This window comes from Brienomyrus brachyistius, unplaced genomic scaffold (assembly GCF_023856365.1).
Source record: "Brienomyrus brachyistius isolate T26 unplaced genomic scaffold, BBRACH_0.4 scaffold35, whole genome shotgun sequence".
NCBI classification, from domain to species: Eukaryota; Metazoa; Chordata; class Actinopteri; order Osteoglossiformes; family Mormyridae; genus Brienomyrus; species Brienomyrus brachyistius.
Window position 1 is genome coordinate 3221882 of NW_026042310.1, and position 19037 is coordinate 3240918.

Genomic DNA, 19037 nt, shown 5'->3' on the forward strand with positions numbered 1-19037 from the left:
AGAGGTGGGAGGCAACAGTGATAACCACTGCACCACCATGCCGGCCTTGGTGATTAATGTCTGTTATCGTTACGATTGTTGTTTCTGTGTCCTCCTCCCCCTTTGATTTTTGTTTATTTTTTGTATAATCACAGTAGTAGGGCGGGTGAGTTCGGAGTGGCCACACTGAATATCTTTACACTGTAACTTTGATTTAAAATAAAGTTGTCCTCCGAAGAGGGGGGTGGTGGTGAGCAGAGGGAAAAAAAATACTGTGCCAGCCCATAATATGATTGTATGACTGTAATATGGTTGGATAATATCACTGTCACTGTTGGATCCTGAATTTGTGGGTCACTGTGCCCCCCCAGGAAGTCAGACAGTCCCTTGAGCCTGATAAGTGGGTGGCTACAAATCTTAAGGTCCAGCAGAGGTGACGTGGCCTGCGTCCGCTGAACGGCAACTGACTTGCCCTGCAGATGCTTCCGTAAATGAAACAGCAGACATTAATACTTTTGTAGTATTTTATTCAAAGTTAAAACAAATCCTGCTTACGGTATAATTTGTAATTAAAGCTTTTAAAGACCAGCAGGTGGCAGTATTATTACAGAACAAATGCTCACATGCTGATGCTTGAAATCTTCGGAGGGAAACGGCCGTTGTAACTTTAAGGGCTAATTTTTTTTCCTGCATACGACTGCTAGCTATTTCATAAACGGTTAAAGCAGTGGCTCTCAAACTTGATGTACCTCCTCAAAAAATATCAGGCTCTCTGTCTATCAACATTTTGGGCGATGTCACTAAAAGAAATACCTCCATCTACCGCTAGGGGGGGCTCACATACCATAGTTTAAGAACCATTGAGTTAAAGATTAAAAATCTTTGCCTTCAAAGTAAGAAAGATGATATTAATAATGAAGAGTATAATTCGGGCTGAGGCAGATGAAAACAGTTTCTCATGCTTTATCCTGTGGAGGGGCAGCATTACTTTGGCCTTCCTCTACTCCCCAGAGTCTAAACAAAGTCCAAAAGCAGTGACTGTCCCTTCAGTCAAATTAAACAGAAGCCTTGACCCTCAGCCTGTTAGCGCTGTTAGCGGTGTGACGTCGTGTCAGCAGGTGGCTCTCAGGTCAGACATTCAGGATGCAGACTGAGGAGGGGTCAGCAGGGGGAGCTGTGGGGACGACGGCGGCAGCCTCTGTCTCCTGGGCATCAGCCTCTACGCGAAGCGTTTTCTCCGCCCTGTTCTCGGCCTCCTCCATCTTTTCCATCTCGGTCTCCATCACCTCGGTGGCCTTTCCGACCCTAATCATGTCGGCATTTACACCGGCCGGGTGGGCTGGCCAGACTGAGCTGAGCTGGTCCTGGAGGTTCCGGACCTGGCAGGCCAGCGTGATGGTGGACACCAGCAGCGCCGTACAGAACAGCAGCACGATTCCCAGAGCCAGCAGCAGCCAGCCAGTGTGCAACTTACCCTGAGGGCTCAGGTTGGGGGTGGGGCTATGCTTAGGGGGAGTGGCCTCGAGGCTGGTGGTGAGAACGGTAGTGAGGTTGGTGACACTGGTGGTGTTTGGTGATTCGATTTCATTGCTGATGTCGCCGCTGTTGTCGCTATTGTAGTCTTCATCGTCCTCGGAGGTGACCCCAGCATTGGACCTGTGTATCACCAGCCCAGCCAAGAGGAGAGCATGTAAGATCCAGGAATCCATGCCTGTGAGGGGCGGGGCACCAAACAGCGTTAAGTCACCAGAATCTGGTGCATAAATTAGGCCACTTTCGATTTCACTGGCTCTGTCCTTCCCCCATCCTGCTGCCCACCCCCATTTGGGGAAGTTTCCCAGTATTACTCCCAATTATACTCATGGGGGTGGGGGTAACTTTTGGAGGATCATTAAGAATGCTGTGACGAACAATCACAAATTAATTAATGCTACAAATAATAAAATCCACACAAATACAACCTTATTCATCCGTCTATTTTCCAAACCGCTTATCCTACTGGGTCGCGGGGGGTCCGGAGCCTATCCTGGAAGCAATGGGCACGAGGCAGGAAACAACCCAGGATGGGGGGCCAGCCCATTGCAGGGCACACTCACACACCATCCACTCACACATGCACACCTATGGGCAATTTAGCAAGTCCAATTAGCCTCAGTATGTCTGGACTTTGGGGGGGGCGAACCGGAGTACCCGGAGGAAACCCCACGACGACATGGGGAGAACATGCAAACTCCACACTCATGTGACCCAGGTGGAGACTCGAACCTGGGTCCCAGAGGTGTGAGGCAACAGTGCTAACCACGGCACCACCATGCCGTCCCCCAACCTCATAAAAGGCAAAATTATATCCAATTATATCCAAACTAACGTGATTCCTAAGCCTCTTATTTTCCATACATTGGTGTCAGTCTAAGGGGTGCGTTTGAGTGTGTATTTCGACAGGCTGGATGCAGATGTGAGGTGTGTGTCTGTGTAAGTGAGTGTTCTGTAGTTATACATCAGTAACATGTGTCTGTTTCAACTAATTACCCCCCCCCCGTTCTGATCATCACTGCCAGTCAGAGAGACAGCTGACCGTATAAACGAAACCACTCTCAGTTTGATTCTTCCCCTCTGGGGGACTTCAGGCATCTTTACTCATGACAACAAACACAAAAGGAATAAACTCGCGTTTGACTTACCAGACTCACCCCCCTCCCCACATTACACTGGTCGACAAATTGTTACTTTCTTTTTGTTCCACAAATCAGAATAGGTGAATTTTATAGTATTTATTTGCGCTGAATTTAAATATCAGAATTTACTTTTGAAGCAAGGATTTTGAGTGACATGTAATTAAACCTTACGTTACACGTATATTTACAGTGTATGCGCATGTTGCCAGTGACTCATCTACAAGGTAGAAAAGTATGATTTTCTGTTCTACTTGGCCTCAGAACCATCCCTCTGAAGGGTCCAGTGGACGTCAGCCAGCATACTGGGACTCCAGTGGCCTTGGTATCATTTTTCCGTATCAAAGAGAGAGACAGAGCAGGACCTTGTTTCTACATGTTCAAACAATGACCAGCCTGTAAACTCTGCCAAAACACACTTATAGTACTTTGCACCCTTCTTTAAAGTCCTAAAAATGTTTGGGAATAAAAAAATAATCCTAAATGACTATGGAATATGCTCATACATTCTTTATAAGGAATGATACACTATCGATTTAGCATAAAAATGACCATTTAAAAGTGGCAGCAGAATCTGAGTGCATTTCTTACATCAACACTTAAAAGTTCACAAACGACAACCATTAGTAGTTTTTGTTGACAAGTGTTACACGAAATACCCATTTTTTACACATTTTACAATAGCTGGCTGTTTCTCAAAAAACGTTTTTTTTTTTATTATTTCTGTGAGTTATTTCTGTGATACGCATCACAAAATCTACCTGACACACCGCAAATTAAACCACTGTTACAGACAAGCTCAGTGCCCCAGAGCCAAAGCACACTTTACCTGCCATGATTTGTCGGCTGCGTACTGTACCAGGCGGGCTTCTGTGTGTGTCGGGGGGGGGGGATTTGCTTTAACTTACCAAGTGTGTCTGGCGCTTACCCACGACACACTTCCTGTCACCCCCTCACTTCCGGATTCTGGGGGTGATGTTACACACATGAAATGAGTGTGTACAGTGATGGTAATCGTTCTTGCACGCTTTGCGAAGTCTGACCGCCACTGGATCTCCTGAAGTGACCATGTCCTCGTGTCGACACCTCAGTCCATCCCTCCAGGTTTAGGACAGGCCACCTCCTGGTTACTCAGACCCTGTAACTGCCCCATGTCAGTGATCTCTTCTGATGATGCTGCTTTGGTTGCAGTTGGTGCACATATGAGTACTGGCACCTCGGAATGCTTCTTTTCACATATCCCATCATGCTCTCCTTTCGGATCTGCACACATACATACAGTTGATAGTGAAGCCTGCAATCTGAGCGTAGGGTCAGCTATCTATCTGGCACCTATTTATCTGGCTGTATTTTGAGGAGTTAGGGGCCTCAAAGGCCCAACTGACACATGACTAATCTGCTGAAGTTGGGATTTGAACCAGTAACCTTTAGCTCAGAGGCACAGAGCCCTAAACTGCCTAGCCATACACCCCCGCGGAAATTAATTTCTGCCTGATCTGCCTAACTCATGTCTGATGTTAGCACACTAGATGACATCTTAAGGAGTTCAACAGGAGGATCTTGTCTGATATCTTGGCTGAAGAACTTCAGCAAGACGACTCTGGTTAGTCTGTGGTCTAGTGTTACCACCCCCAAATTTGCCTGCAGGGCCCATGGGGGTTGGCAGAGGAAGCCTCTTTTACATAACTCCTGTGAGAACGTCTACCTCGGGAACAGCAGCTGATAATAAATTGGATGATGATTTGAAAAAACGTTCAACTATTGATCAATTTAAGAAACTTTACGGAGAAAAAATGATAAGATCTTATGAACTTATGAATGAATAATGAAGATGGAGTGATAGTGTTTGCAGTTTATTTTGTATGTTAGTTTATGTATATGGCCATATGTAGTTTACTCTATAATCACTGAGAAAGGGGCAGGACGTACAAGAATTTTCTTCTTCCTGCTCCTACTTTTCGCTTTGCTTCACGTCAATTGCATGTTTGCTTTGCTCGCCAAGGAGACAAAGGGGACCAACTAATTTGACAAGATTTTTCCACATCAGAGGGGACACGCATTTCTAACCGGCTCTAAGGCTTGACCATAGCCTGGCCTGGCCAGCCAATACTTTTATGTCGTCATTTTGGGTTCATTTCACATAAATCACATAAGCTGCTGAGCTGTAAAACCTTTCAGAGGAGATTAACATTTAACATTGGTCATGGTGCTTTTTGTAACAGATAAATAGGGGTCTGTGGTTGAATGTGTCATAATTTGAATGCATTGGACTATTTTTAATAATGTCGCATAAGACAGGAACTACGGTTCTGGACAGAGATGATGTTTTATGAGCAGAGTTTGTGTGAAGGTTGCAAAACACCAGTATCTTCTTAGCATTGTTAACAAGCTAATCTTTGAACCTTTTCACAGGGATTGAACGAAGTCATTCCTTGGTGAGTCTGAGTCAAGTCTTCAGTCAAAACATTGCAGTCTGAGTCAAGTCTCAAGTCATTTGCCCTCAAGTCCAAATTGAGTCCGAGTCATTCCATCATTTTCGCTGTTGAGTCCTCATATTTGTTAGTCCAAGTTAAGTTGTGAGCCATGTAACACTAACGATGACTTTTTTTTTTTTTTTTTTAATAAAACTTGCTGCAGCCAAAACCCGCTACAGTATGTTGTAGGTGACATTCTTCACAGGAAGAGGTAGGTTGAAAAGAGAGTGTCCACTCTGTCATGGTTGTCCTCACACAGTTTTTACATACGTGTATATGCAGGGTGCGATGCATCTTTCCAGCATACTATCTCAGAAGACCTTGCATTCAGCTAATTATAACCGCGGACAGCAAAGATTTAATATGCACTGAAATGATAAAAATTTATGTTATAGTAATGTCCAGATGAGGACTATAACTTCAAGTCTACTGGAGTCCTAGGGTCCAAGTCGGATCCATTTCTTGAGTGTTTACCCTCAAGTCCAAATCAAGTCCAAGTCTTTCCCTCAGCCGAGTCGAGTCACAAGTCATCAAATTTGTGACGTATTTATCTGAACTTCCCTTTTTTTAACATTTTGAGGAAGGATGTTGGTTTTTACTGGCTCTTCATGTATTTCCTCTGCTATATTTATACTTTAGTCGTCATACTCCTGCATTCCTGGCTTCTATCACCCACAAAAATAGGGTATGCAGTATATGTGGTGCATATGGGCACACCGCCGGGGGGGGGGGGAGACCTCAAAACAAGGGAGGGACAAAAAAATATATCATTGACATCTGTGTTATAAAACTGGTCTTGTGCTTTTATCTCATGACCATGCTCTAAATATGCTGTTTAAAACGTTTAAGAAACGTAAGGCCTGGCCACTGGCAGTAGATGTTATGAGCAGCGATGTTGCTGTGATGGGCACCGTCTCCGTTACTTTCCTCAGTGCTTGGGGGGGGGGGGGGGGGGGGCTGCTGAGTGTCTATTTAGTAGTAGCCAGAATGGCAGTAGCCTGTCGCTCATTGACGTGGTGGGGCGTCTACTTGCGGAAGGATGGAGAGAGCAAAAAAGTTATCAGGTGCTCAAGGCAGAAAGAGAGAAAAAGAAAATGGGGAGGCATGCGGGGGGATGCGGCAAAAAATGCTGATGCGGGTGAAGGACAGTAACAGGTATGAACTGTGATGGAAACAAATGTCACTTGTGTGTGAGCTTGTGCCCAGGGATCAGGCTATGAGCGTCACAGAAAACTCGGCTATATGGTGCTGCTGCTGGCTATAGCTGACTTGGGTTAGACAAGCTGAAACTGCATTGCGATTTCTTACTGATGCACACAGGCTATAGGCAAGGATTAAGAAGCCGTTTGATTAAAGTGCATCGTGAATGAAACGTGTCGTTAACGTCGCTCGGACCGGCAGCTGATCGTGTAATCAGCGTTCATGGATAGCTGGCTAACACATGGCTGACAGAAAGTCGGATGGAAGTGATACGACTGTATTCTGCTCTGACCATAATACAAACTCAGCTAACTGATTTGTTATGATTACTGGTAAGACTGCATCAGATAGACATGTGATTCAAGTGCAATATGTATGCAGAGTCATTAAGCTGGTTGTTTACTTTTTGTTGAACTGTAAAATGGGCATGTTTTTTTATACCTTTTCTTGGGGGGGGGGGACACCAAAATTGTTGTTGCATACCCCCCAAAAAGTGAGTAACCCCTGCTTGCCACCATTCAAATCATCCAATAGTCTAACTTTCTAATCAGACTATTACAACACAGCCCAGTAACAACCAACGTAAACCAATTAGATCACACCCAAATCCAGTCCACCAATAAAATCACAGTAGCATCCGTCACGCACCAATCAAAGCAGGCTACCAATCCCATCATCTGGAATGCCCCCCCCATGTGACTTCAGTGTCCTGTGAGCTGCCTTTCAGCAGCACAGCATGCGGAATTACTGCGGGTGTGCAGTGCCACCTGCTGGAGCACGTTGGGAATGTCAGGATGTCACGTTCAGGCGAGGTCATCGTCTTTGCCATGGGGAGGGGGTCGAAAAATAAATGGGGATACCATGTTAAAGACTCTAAAAGGATGGGCAACTTATGAGAAAAATTAGTTTTTTTACATAAATGAATGAAATAAACTTTGTATTTCTTTTGATGAATAAGTGTGTCAGTATGTACATGTTCATTTTTATTTGAAGTATTTGGAATTAATTGGCAAAAAATCACACAAATCCAGTGCCTTTCACCAGAATTCTCAGTACATTTTATTAATATGCAAATTAATCGATTTAATTTTTTTTTTTATAGCAAAACATATCAAGGACTGTCTGTGATGTTGCCCTCTTCCATTTGTATTCTTTCATTTGACTTGTCGTGTTGGCAATATCTGACACTAACCAAATGAAAAATACCCGCACCCTAACTAGGCTTTTCCACAGGGAACAATTTTCTGAGGGATCAGACATACGGCTTTGAGAGGAAGTGTAACATTGTATTCCTTTTAAGCTACTGCATGAAATATATCCTTTCTGCCCTAATCTATTTATGGAGCTGTGATTTCTCTTCACCGAGAGAGGAAAGGGGATTTAGGTGTCTTGCTGAAGGTAACGGCGATGGATCGGACAGCCTGGTGTGGTTACAGCGGGCGGTCAGGTGTCAGAGATGGGATTCCGGGCAGTGGGGGAACTTGTTATATAACGTAAGTCTTACCGGGCTTCCGCCCAATCGGCGTATTTCACCGATCACTGACGATCACGCTAAATTTATCATGGGTGACCCCCTCCTCCTCCTCGGACACCATCGAAACCATCCGCACGGCACTGCGCGGGAATATCGCTGCTGCCACAGTTTCATGATGTGGGACGGTACCTTCGTCTCCCTGTACCCCGTCTGACAAACGCTGTTTTTCTGCAGTAAGAAGCGGGTTATCCTTCTTTGCCGAATGTTACACATCTTCAAAAGCTCCTGCATAGTAAACAAACAAACAAAGCTGCATTTAAACTTTTACCCTAGGAGCACGGTTGTATAATTACATTTTAGTATGACTTGCGTGTGATTTATTTCAATCACTAAGTGGGCTGTGTGGGCTTGTGTTGGAAAATCACTACAGACTTTTTCCAGGTCACGCTGTTGTGTAGGTGAAGGGCGCATAACTATATGGCAGAATAATTAGCGCTGCAGGGGGTGGTGGCGCGTGGCTGGCCATGCACGTGAGGCGTCCGGGCGCGCGACACGTGTGCGGATCACGTGATCCGCGTGGGGTATAAATGCTGACCCCTTTGTCTTTTTTCTTAGTACGGGGGGGGGGTGAGCGTATCTACGCAGTAAGTCAGCATACTCATTAGTGTAATTAGAATGATTGTGTTGTAAATTAACAAAAAAAGCCCGACTTAAAATAGGTCAGTACCTTTATGTGTTCGGTTGAGGCTTCGTTAATACTTACCGGTGATTTTTAATTTAAAGAGGAATAGCTTTTTAGGAGGGAGTGACGGGTAGTCCGGTGGTTAAGAGCGATTATACGCAGACTCGCACTGAAATTTGTGGTTGTGATATTCGGACCGGACCTATAAAGATCTCGTGGGGCTGTACATTTCGAATGGCTCTTGTGAGGCTGGAAACAAGCCGCCTGTTCATATCACACCCAGCGGGCTGACGGCTCTGGCGGCAGCTTGTCCTCTCTTAATTTCCGGGGCTGCCTGCGGCGTCCACACCTCGTTACACGTGGTTTGAGCGGCCAGGTGCTGCCGCTTTCCGCGATGACCGCTAATTATTAGCAGCCTCGTGGCTGAACAATTTCTCGAACTTCGGTGGTATTTTTATGTAATCGGAAGTGTCAAAACGTGAAGGGATTATTCGTCTTTTTCATGAACCTGTACTAAATTAGGCTACCGGTGTGTCGGGCCTAGCGGCGGTTTTTCCACACGCGTTTTAACAAAGAGTGTGACAATTAATGAAATCTCAGTGTTGGTTCCCTGCTGACTGCTGGCTTGCACCTGCCTTCCCAGGGGTAGTGTCAGGACCTGAGGAACATGGTTTCCAGTCTGCGCCCCCTCCTCACCTGTGCCCTACCGGGGCTCTTGGTGCTGCTGGCTGGCTGGTGGTATTCCTGCAGGAAGAGATCCAAGTCCCATCAGGACAGGGACATGAAGGAGTTCCAGCCTGGGGAGGGAGGAGGAGTCAACTCCCTCAGGCAGCCTGATGAGGATTTTTCCATGCTGGAGTCCATTCAAGGCTCATCCAAAGTTCTGAAGAGACCAGAACCGGAAGGCCAGGTGACACCGGGATGGAAATCTGGCTCTTCTGCGGAGGGCTCTTGGATTGAACTTGGACCAGGCAACTTTGTTCTGCAGCAGTCAGAGCAGCAACATCTTTGTCTTGAGGTGGTGCCCCCATCAGGCCACCCGGGGAACTTCGAGCCAGGTGAAGGTGTATGTTGTACCAGTGAGGGGCCTCTGGTCCACAGTCGTGAAGGAGATGCAGCAGGAGGTGATACGCAGGACGTGCAAGAACAGGACCAGGAGAGGGGTGGTAGCAGGAAATCGGGTATGACACTACCTGCCCCCGTGGAGGTGGTCAGGGAGATGGAGAACGAGAGTGAGGGTCCTCCTGATGCTCCCCAAAGGTCAAGGAGTGAAATGTCACCCTTGAGCCCAGTGGTGCTGGCAGCAGAAGCAACTGTCTCAGGACCTAGTCCCAGGACTGAGGGGGTGTGTGGCTGGGGCCCCATGCTGTCTCCAGCAGTGCCTGAAAAGTGCCCCATGGTGGGGCAGGATTCAGGCAGCAGTCCCCCTGTGTTCCCGCCCAGCCCCCCGAGACACAGACCTGGTAGAGTGGGAGGTGGCAGTGCCCAGGGTGAGTGGAGGTGGGGTGGGTAGATTTGCCAAGGTCACTCCCAGAAGCTGAATGGTCCCTTCACTCTCATTCCCAGCATCTCGTTGGCCGCCTGATCGGGCAAAAAGGTCGAGCCGTCAGCTTCCTGAAACGGCGCTCTGGGGCAAAAATCTATGTGTTCCGAACTTCTCCAAGTCGGGATGTTCAGATCTGCCATATCGAAGGTGAGTCACCCCCCCCCCCCGGCTCAGCCTGTTTGCCCTATGGGGTGTGGAGGTGTCAGTGTCCCGCCTATGAAATACCAGGTTCCAGGGTGCAGGTTGACAGAGCCCTGAAGCTGATTGGAGAGAAGTTTGCAGACCTGGACCTGACCAATCAGAGTAATGCTCTTGATCCTGCCCTCACCCAGCCCACACTGGCCCCAATAAGCTGGGTAAGGGTGACTGCTGGGGGTGCCTGGATCAGAGTGGCACCGATACAGACCATACGCCCCCCCCCCAATCCCCACTAGGTGGTGCTGCCAGAGGGTGTGGCCATTGAGGTCATCGTAGTGAAGGTGGTTTCTGCAGGTCACCTGTTCATCCAGCAGCACACGCATCCTTCCCATCATTCCTTGCGCAACCTCGAAGAGCGAATGTACCTGTGCTACGCCCAGCGGGGGGTGCCATACCTGCACCCCCACATTCAGGGTGAGCTCCTTGTGTGCCCTCTGAGAAAGGTGGTATGGTGCCCCCCGGTGTTGACATGCACTGTTGACTTGCTGCCCCTTGCCCCCCCAAGCTGGGACCCTCTGTGCTGCCCCTGGGGTGGAGGGCTCCTGGAGGAGAGCACAGGTCTCTGCCCTTTGTGACGACCCCACCCAAGTGGAAGTCCGGTATGTGGACTATGGTGGCTACGAGAAGGTCAAGGTGGACACGCTTCGCCAGATAAGGTTGAATGGCTTTCCCCCCCTTTCAGCTCGATGACTCCCCCTTGTGGACATACCGATGCACTACCTCTGCTCTTACTGTAACGTTCATGTCCCGAAACGCCCCTCTAGGTCAGACTTCGTGGCCTTGCCGTTTCAAGGAGCGGAAGTGCTGCTGGAGAATCTGGCCCCCCTACCAACAACAGACAGCTTCTCCACAGAGGCAGCCTTGTGGCTGGAGGAAATTACGAGGGGGTTGACTCTTGTAGCACAGGTGAGATGTGCTCTTGGCACGAAAGGAGGCTCTTGTCCTACACAAAGGCCCGACGCTGCTTCATCCTCATGCCTTCTAGGTCACAAGGTACCACAGCAGTGGTCTTCCGCTGGTCCAGATTTGGAAGATTGGGAATCAGGTATGGAATTTCCTGCTACTAAGCTGCACAGTGACTCCTAGGGGTGGGGTAGGAAATCACTACCGAAGTCTTCCTGCAGCTGGTGTCTGTCAACCGAATGTTGGCTGACGAAGGGTTCTGCTCCTGGGTGGAGAACGCCTAGCCTGTGGATACCTCCAGGATGTACCGAGGAGGTTCCCTGGACCACCACACCAGTGACGCCTGATTTTCAGCTGCCCCCCCCCCCAGGATTGTTCCTTAGGTGGTGCTGAACTTCTGAATTCAGCTGTTGAGCAGAACAGCTTTTTTTTATAGCCTGCTTGCATAAATAGTAATGGGGTTTTATAATGAAGTATTGACTCTCCTGCCCAGGGTCTAAATGTGTCGGATTAGATTATATAAATAAAGGTATTTAAACCCTTGAGCCGCCTTGGTTAATTCTTTTAATGGCAAGGAAATGGCCATTTAATGGAGTGGGGAGTCGGTCGGTTCCTCGTTAAATGGACTCAAACGTTGCCCTCTGGGGTGGCACCTGTGATCTGTCAGAGTCCGCCTGGGCCGCCGTCCACTTCGGAAGAGTGGGATGCCTCCCTGCCTCCAAGGGCCTTAAATCTTCCAATGCTGGATTCTCTGGTCCGCTTCTGGAGACGGAACCCCCATACCACTGCTGCCCATTAAGACCAGTTCAGCTGAATTCTTGGGTTCCCAGTAATTTTAAGTGTAATACACATGTTGTTGTGGGGGGGGGGGGGGTAGAATTTGTAGCAGGTTACCTCCTTCCACGCGCGGATTCAATAGCCGCTACTGAGACTGAACAGCTGCATTATTGCCACTGGGTGGCGTATGATGTCAAGTCTTTGATTTGCGGCTGATCGTATAGGTGCGGCGTTAAGTACCAGCTGTTGCCCAATCTGCAGGTGGAGCCCGCGATTCATCTTCGCGGCACAGGTTAGTGTTTTAAAGGGAGTCGTATAGTATACAGCCTGGGCAGGGTCAAACAGTGACGGCTAAAAGCTTAAAAAAAAACAGGTTATGGGTGCGACGGATCCTGTGCAGACGCCTTTTGAAATTTTGCGGGGTATATATTTTTGACGCCTTAACATCGAATTGCGTCTATTGGCGTGAGATGTAATATGGTATTTTATTGGCGAGTGTGGCGTCTTAACGACGTAAAGAAACTACAAGCGGCAAATTTTAACACAATATGATTCACGCATCCTGTCCATTAGGAAAACATTGAACGCACTACATGTAACTCGTCATAGGCCTATATGTATTTACAATACTATATGCAACTTGTCCTATAATTAATGTGATAAGTGACTACGGCGTGTTGTTCCTTTCTGTTAGTAACCCGGAGGGAAGCCCCCCAGCGCGTCGTCTTTGTCGCTCGCTGTCCTGTCAAGTGTCACTCTAATGTCCCTCGCCAGTCTCCATGGTAACACTCCCCCTGTCCCCTCCGGTTGACTCGTGAGGTAAAACCTGGTCTGTTTAGGGTAGAAGTTGGGAGCCATTGCATAGGTTCGTCCTGACCAATGCATCGCCTGGGGTCTTTTCCACATTCAGGTTTTTTTTCCAGGAGCCCCTGAAATCCTCGCGCAGTGAAAGTGGAAGGTGGATGGGAAAGTGACGGGGTAAGGGGACCGAAGACTGTCCCCTTGGGCACCCTGTCGTACTCCGCATTTCAGTGTGGGCGACCGGGGTCACCAAGACTTTCCTGATCATTTAACATCTTGTAAAAGTTTACTTCTTTTTCCTCTCCACTATTAGAACTAAGTAATTTTTCTGGGTTTCCGGCACACCTACAAACGGTGTCTTTGACACGCAGAAGCGTCCATGGCCGCCACTGAGTCGCCCCTCATTTTTAACGACGCCGGCAGCGATCTGTTGGATATAAAACAAAGTAGCGGGGGTTCGACGTGTGGTGAAATTAAGCGCCTTTTTTCCTTGACCACCTAGGTGATTAAGCCACACTGGACTGTGCCGTGCCCATTATCCCATGTCTGGACAACGGCAACCTGTCTCTGTTACTCACTAGGGGCGGAAAATACATCAAGGGCTTTATAGGCAGGGATGGGAGAGGTGCACGTGGGTTTCAGCTTTAGTTCCTGGATTTTCCGGTAAGTATTTTAATGGTACTGAATGGGGGCACTTTACAGTAGTACTGGGGGGTCAAGCGCTGCTTCAGTCTCTAGAACCTGATGCAAATTCACCGAGTCTAAGTGAGTAAAATACGCCCCAAAGTTTAACGAGCCTGAACTGCAACAGGTTATGAAATTTGCTGCATGACAATTTAAAAGCGGCTTGGCGTAAACCCTCTTACCAAAAGTTGCATTCAGTTCTATTGTACTTAATTGTCATAATACAATGCCAGAGCAAGTGTACAAGGAAATCGTGACAATAGTTTTATATAACCACTAAAAGGTTTTTGGTTATTACAGATGAATCCTTCGGGCATTAGATGTGAGGAAACCTGATTACTTTGCGCATCTTAAATTCTTGTGAAATGTTTAAGTTTAAACCAGACACCGCACATCTAAAGCCAAACTGGCACTGCAAACGCTTCCCCGTTTGGGTCCCGTACGGGGCTGGGATTTCAGTTCCCACTGTGACATCCGTATCCCTGTGTTATTGAATGAATTTCCATAAAAAGCATCAATTTTACAGTGTCTACAGTATGATATGTCATTCTGTTTATTTTGTTTTTTTGGATCTTGAAGTGGTTGCCTGTTTTATGCCTCTCTGGGTAATTGGCGAACAGTGTTTATTATTAATTCACTATGGTTTTCTAAAATGTAGAACAGAAGCATTTTTAAATTTTAATTGTGATGCGTCGACATAACGTTAACGTGCCTTTGAAATATTTATAATCCCGTGTAGGGTTTAGCAGTGTGTTATGTAACTATAATTCACGCGATGCAGATGAAAGATCCGCGATTTGCGAAATTGTAACCTGTGTGTAACTCGGTAGCCTAGGTGTGGGTTTTAATTCCTGATCCACCGGCTCCATGCTGATATGCTCAGCTAAAGTTAATTAAGTAGAAGATTGAATTTTGCCTGTATAACTGACAATTTTTGTAGTTATTAAATTAAAGCACTTTTAGATTATAAAGCGTAAACATTACTAAATGAGTCAATAACACATTTACTTGCTGTTTTGAAAGGTAAATCAATCTTTTTCACATGAAAAAGTATCTTACAGTTTTGTGAAATCTTAGCAATAGGACGTCGAGTTCGTTTTTCACGAGTCAGGGAGTCCAAGTTACATTGTTGATTTTTTAAAAATATATGGTTTTCTTTCTGACTATATATTTATATGAAAAGCTCATCAATATATGAATACTTAAATGCTGTATATGTACAGCAATAAACCTGGGCGAATACATATTTCTTAAAAACATACTTAAATATGTTTTGTTGCTCAATAAAGGCAGGTTTTGGCGATACGTGAACCTAACGTGAGCATCGCGCTGATTCATTTCACGTGCCTGGGCGTGATCCGCTCGCTGTCCACTGCAGCGTATGAATTGCACTTTTACGTACTGCCAATAAAAAAGACTAATACCGCCTCCGCAGTCCTCGCCATTAAACGTTGCACTTTTTTTCATAGAATTCTGCTCTATAAACACGCATTTCTAAGTATTGCATTTTGTTGCTGCTTAGCGCGAACCGCCCGTTGCTGTTGTGTTTGGAGGTTACTTTAAGTTTGTAATTAAGTGATTTTTAAAGATTATAAAAACTAAAGCTTGTAATATAAAATACTACACTGGACTTAATTGAAGCAATAACACATTTTGTTGGCAACCACGAACGATGGCCTCTTTGTTAACACGTGAGTTAGAAGTGGCTCTTTCGGGCCCATTCTCCCGGGTGCACTGTCCGTCTGAGCTGTGCCTTTGCGGCCGGGGAGCTGAACCTCAGGCATCTCCTTTCAGTTTCGCAGGCGCTAATGGGACGGGCGGCTAACGTCACAAGCCAAAGAAGTCCTATTAAACGAGAGAAATGTCTGGAAACAGTCCGGACGTCCCGGGGCCTCCATCCTTTAATCATAAGGAAGGACCAGCTCTCTGAACATGAGGAATAAGAAAACGGAATAAAAGCACAGACATTAAAGTGCCTGCTGGCGGCAGGAATAAAGACGAAGGGACACTGTAACACGGGCGGACACGATGCCCCACTGTCCGTGGGTTTTAACTTGGCCATCCGCGTGAAATGAGGCTAATTGTAGCAGAGGAGAGGGCGGCGTTTATTAGTGATCAACTGCTCTCGGTTGGAAGTTTTAAAGCAGTTATTCAAGATGAAACTTTAGACAAGGAAGGTGCGTGTTTGACCGAGGAGGAGCAGGCGGCTAAAATTGCACAGATTTTAATGGGAGAGCGGGAACACTTTGGACCCTATAATGCTCTGTTCACTTTCCTATACTCATTGTGTGGGGGAAATGCAGCTTTATTGCTATATTCCGTCGTTCTTCCGTATATTATAACACAGAAAGTGCTCAAATATTCAGAATGCTGCTGCGTTCTGTGTACAGATACTTGAGACTCAAATCCCTGCCCATACACGGAAATTTTATATTTCGTTTTTAAACTCGGGATTTATTTCATCATCAAGTTCTTTGAAATCCTGAGATGACCTAAACGGAATATTTGCGTGTTGTGCGCCGTATCTTTCGTAATTTACTATGATTAAAATACTTTATTATAATAGTGATAATTACCATAGTTATAGTACCGGTCCGAACATGCCTTTTGAACATATGAACGGGATAACTTAGCTCTTCTGCACGTTAACCCGTATGCCTACGCTCTAGTCGTACATTTTAGCTTGATGATGTAAAGCTAAAGTTTTGTGGAGCTGCAGGGAATGTTGAACTGGAAAGGTTTGGCACAAATGTGTAGTTGTTTTTTTTTTTAATGTGATTCATTTACTTTACTGTTTTAAATTAACACCATATCAAAATAATAGTTATAATAATAGATAATCAAATTATATATACAGCCAAACTACCCTCAACTTTATATGGTTTACCGTGATGGTAACGTCTTCTGTTGTCTTTGGGTTTTGATGGAATCAGCCAAGCCGAGGCCACAGGAAGCCACAGGAAGCCCCGAGCGGGCGCCAAGTGTTTGCCGCTCACTTGTTGCATATGAGACTCAAAGGGCTGACATCTTTCTCGCGCTTTTTTACCTTCCACGCGGCTCTGGCATTGTTTGTATTGCCAGCACCGCCGACACCGCTAGGGTGCGCAGTGGTTAAGAAGGAAAACGCGATGCTTTTGTAGATCCTCATCAACCCTGACAAATGTTTATTGCGGTTATTGTTCTTTTATAATTGTTACTTTATAATATTAGAAATTACAATCGAAGAGCTCAGACATACACTAAACATATGAATAGGCCATTAAAATATATTATTAGCCGATAGCTGTTTATTCAACAGTAAAAAAAACGAAAACAACATCAGAACTGAAACAGACGCGCAGACATAAATATATTCGTTATTGTTGTATTAAGAGGTTTCTTGTATGGTCCGTATCCTTAAACAGCGGGTTTTTTGCGAGTTTCAGTTGCGATACACAAATTTTCCTGCACGACGACGATCTTTCTCATGATATTTAATTCACTTTCAGTTCGATGAACTAACATGAACAGTTTGGCCTCTATTATGAATAGACTCTCCGGCAAAATACACGTAGATGTGAGTTTAACTGGACAGAAGCCTCTATTACTCTAAGACAATGGTAAGACTTGGAAAGTAAAGAAAATAAATATATAAAATTTGCAGAGTGCCAGGCATGTAGTTAGGCTACTTTAGGAGAGCAAAAACTTAAGTTTAGTTTCACTGAATTAAAACTATATTGGTTTGGTGTTCATTAGATTTAGCGCTTATTTATTTACTCCAAAGCCACTCCAATATCGGCCAATGTAGCTACGAGTGGAGATGTATCCCTTCGGGGCTACTTTACTCGCAGCGCTCTCCACATGCGGGGTAATTAGGTGACTCGCGGCGGCCAGCAGGGGGCGTGGTTCGGCCGCCCGCGCTGACGTCACTGGCGCGGAAAGTGACGGGAGGGGCGGGAACAGCACTGAGCTGATCCCACGTGTGACGATCGCATTCCCGGCTCGGTGATATTCTCCTAGCGGTGGCTCCGCTCTGCTGTCGCTCAGCCTGTGTGTGTGTTTGTTAGTGTCTGGCCGTGGTTGGGGTAGCAATGGAGGGAGATGGGAGCCAGGGCACGTCTCTAAGTGCCACTGATTCGCAGCACGACCCGGGGTAAGAGAATACGTAATTACCACACTTTTCTTGCGCATTATTTGTTACTAGTTAGAGGATTAAACAACTGTTACAAATGTATCTCTGTGCTTCTTTCTTCTTCCGGATACAGTTACCGCTCTCTCTGTCCTGTTTACATCTGTGCATTGTTTTATTATATTCGGAAGTAGGGCCTCCCCCTTTTTTAAGGTAGCTCGCTCGGCGAGCTTTTGCAAAGAGTACCGTCGCCGCTTTCCCTTTGCTTGGCTCGTTTTTTCTAAGTAGTTACACGTCAAAATGGCCGATCTGACATCTGGACTTACTTCTGCCGTGTGTTCTCTTTACAGTAAAATGTTTATCGGTGGCCTCAGCTGGCAAACGTCACCAGGTGAGAGGATGCGGTGTACCGGTTTGTGCGTTTGTTCCCGGCTGTTTTGTGATCGATCGAGTCCGATCGGGGCACTTGCGGTACGGGGTGAGTGTGCGTCTGTGCCAGTGTGCGTCTGTGCCAGTGTGCGTCTGTGCCAGTGTGTGTGTGTCCCTGTGTGTGTGTGTCTGTGTGTGTCTGTCCCTATGTGTATCCCTATGTATGTATGTGTGTGTCTGTGTACCTTCCCGTGAGCGCAAGGTTATATTAATCGCCAATGATCCCGAGTCCTCTATTCGACCCCCGTGTGCAACGCGGGTCTTTTTTGAAACTGCCCGTAAAGGCAGCCGCCGCTGACCGCCTCTGTCGCTCTTTCTGTCCGCAGACAGCCTCCGGGACTATTTCGGTAAATTCGGGGAAATCAGGGAGTGCATGGTGATGAGAGACCCGACCACGAAACGCTCCAGGTAATCGCCGCCTTTCTGTCTTGCACTGTTCGCCTGACTTTGTTTCCTCCTGTACTGCCCGTGTCGGTGTGCCATCCATAATGGCATTTTTCTGTTAATTAAGCTGCCCAGCAGAAAATCCTTGTCCCGGTCCCGCGTTGTGGTTTTACAAGCAATTAAACGAGCTGGCCGGCATCAGTGAGCTGGCGAGCGCAGCCACTTTGACATTGACGTGGGACGGAAGCGTCGGCTTTCCCGGCTCACTGAACAATTGCTTTTCCCCATTTGAAATGTATTTTTTAAAATAAACTATATCAACGAAGTAGCACTGCTCCGGCATTCAGCAGCTTATCTGCGTTGTCAAGAATGAGTAAAATGTAAAAGTACTACGGAAACACACTGTCTGTCCGGGCAGTTTTTTTTCCTGACCTCATAATTTTGCATGTCTGAAATGTTCAGCCTTGATTGAACTGGATCATATTCAGATCTTTAAATTCTGTCCCTTTCTCTCCCCTTCTTTTTCCAGAGGATTTGGCTTCGTTACGTTTGCAGACGCCGCCAGTGTAGATAAAGTCTTAGCTCAGCCTCATCACGAATTGGACTCAAAAACGGTACGTTGGTGTATTTTATCCTTGTGGTATTTGTAAGCTCTGTGTTTTAAATACATTGTGCCCTTTATACCCTTGTCTGGATGGGTTGCACCGTGGCGTTAATTAAATTACT

The 19037-nt window shown here is 46.4% G+C and overlaps 2 protein-coding genes across 6 annotated transcripts in view; both read left to right on the forward strand.

Annotated features, from left to right (window-relative positions):
- Positions 1-9148: 9148 nt before the first annotated feature.
- On the forward strand, positions 9149-11673 carry LOC125721671 (A-kinase anchor protein 1, mitochondrial-like). The gene is made up of 9 exons (XM_048997607.1): positions 9149-9713; positions 9769-9971; positions 10048-10174; positions 10256-10383; positions 10462-10639; positions 10731-10881; positions 10990-11131; positions 11211-11270; positions 11350-11673. Exons 1-9 carry the CDS (start codon positions 9149-9151, stop codon positions 11410-11412), a joined length of 1617 nt encoding a protein of 538 aa, XP_048853564.1. The 3' UTR covers positions 11413-11673.
- Positions 11674-17332: 5659 nt separating this feature from the next.
- Positions 17333-19037, forward strand: part of LOC125721726 (RNA-binding protein Musashi homolog 2) — a 69810-nt gene continuing 68105 nt past the window's right edge. For 2 of the 5 annotated variants that reach the window (XM_048997758.1, XM_048997760.1), the window contains exons 1-4: positions 17333-17522; positions 17849-17889; positions 18254-18335; positions 18841-18925. In XM_048997758.1, coding sequence (XP_048853715.1) covers positions 17461-17522; positions 17849-17889; positions 18254-18335; positions 18841-18925 — 270 coding nt within the window. In that variant the 5' untranslated portion in view covers positions 17333-17460. The remainder of the gene's footprint in view (positions 17523-17848; positions 17890-18253; positions 18336-18840; positions 18926-19037) is intronic. The other 3 variants (XM_048997761.1, XM_048997762.1, XM_048997759.1) reach the window with 2 other exon arrangements.

Coding starts and splice junctions, on each gene's coding strand:
- LOC125721671 (XM_048997607.1), top strand. CDS start 9,149: ATGGTTTCCAGTCTGCGCCCCCTCCTCACCTGTGCCCTACCGGGGCTC. Junction 10,384..10,461: donor CACTGGCCCCAATAAGCTGG/GTAAGGGTGACT, acceptor AATCCCCACTAG/GTGGTGCTGCCAGAGGGTGT. Junction 11,271..11,349: donor TTTGGAAGATTGGGAATCAG/GTATGGAATTTC, acceptor GTCTTCCTGCAG/CTGGTGTCTGTCAACCGAAT.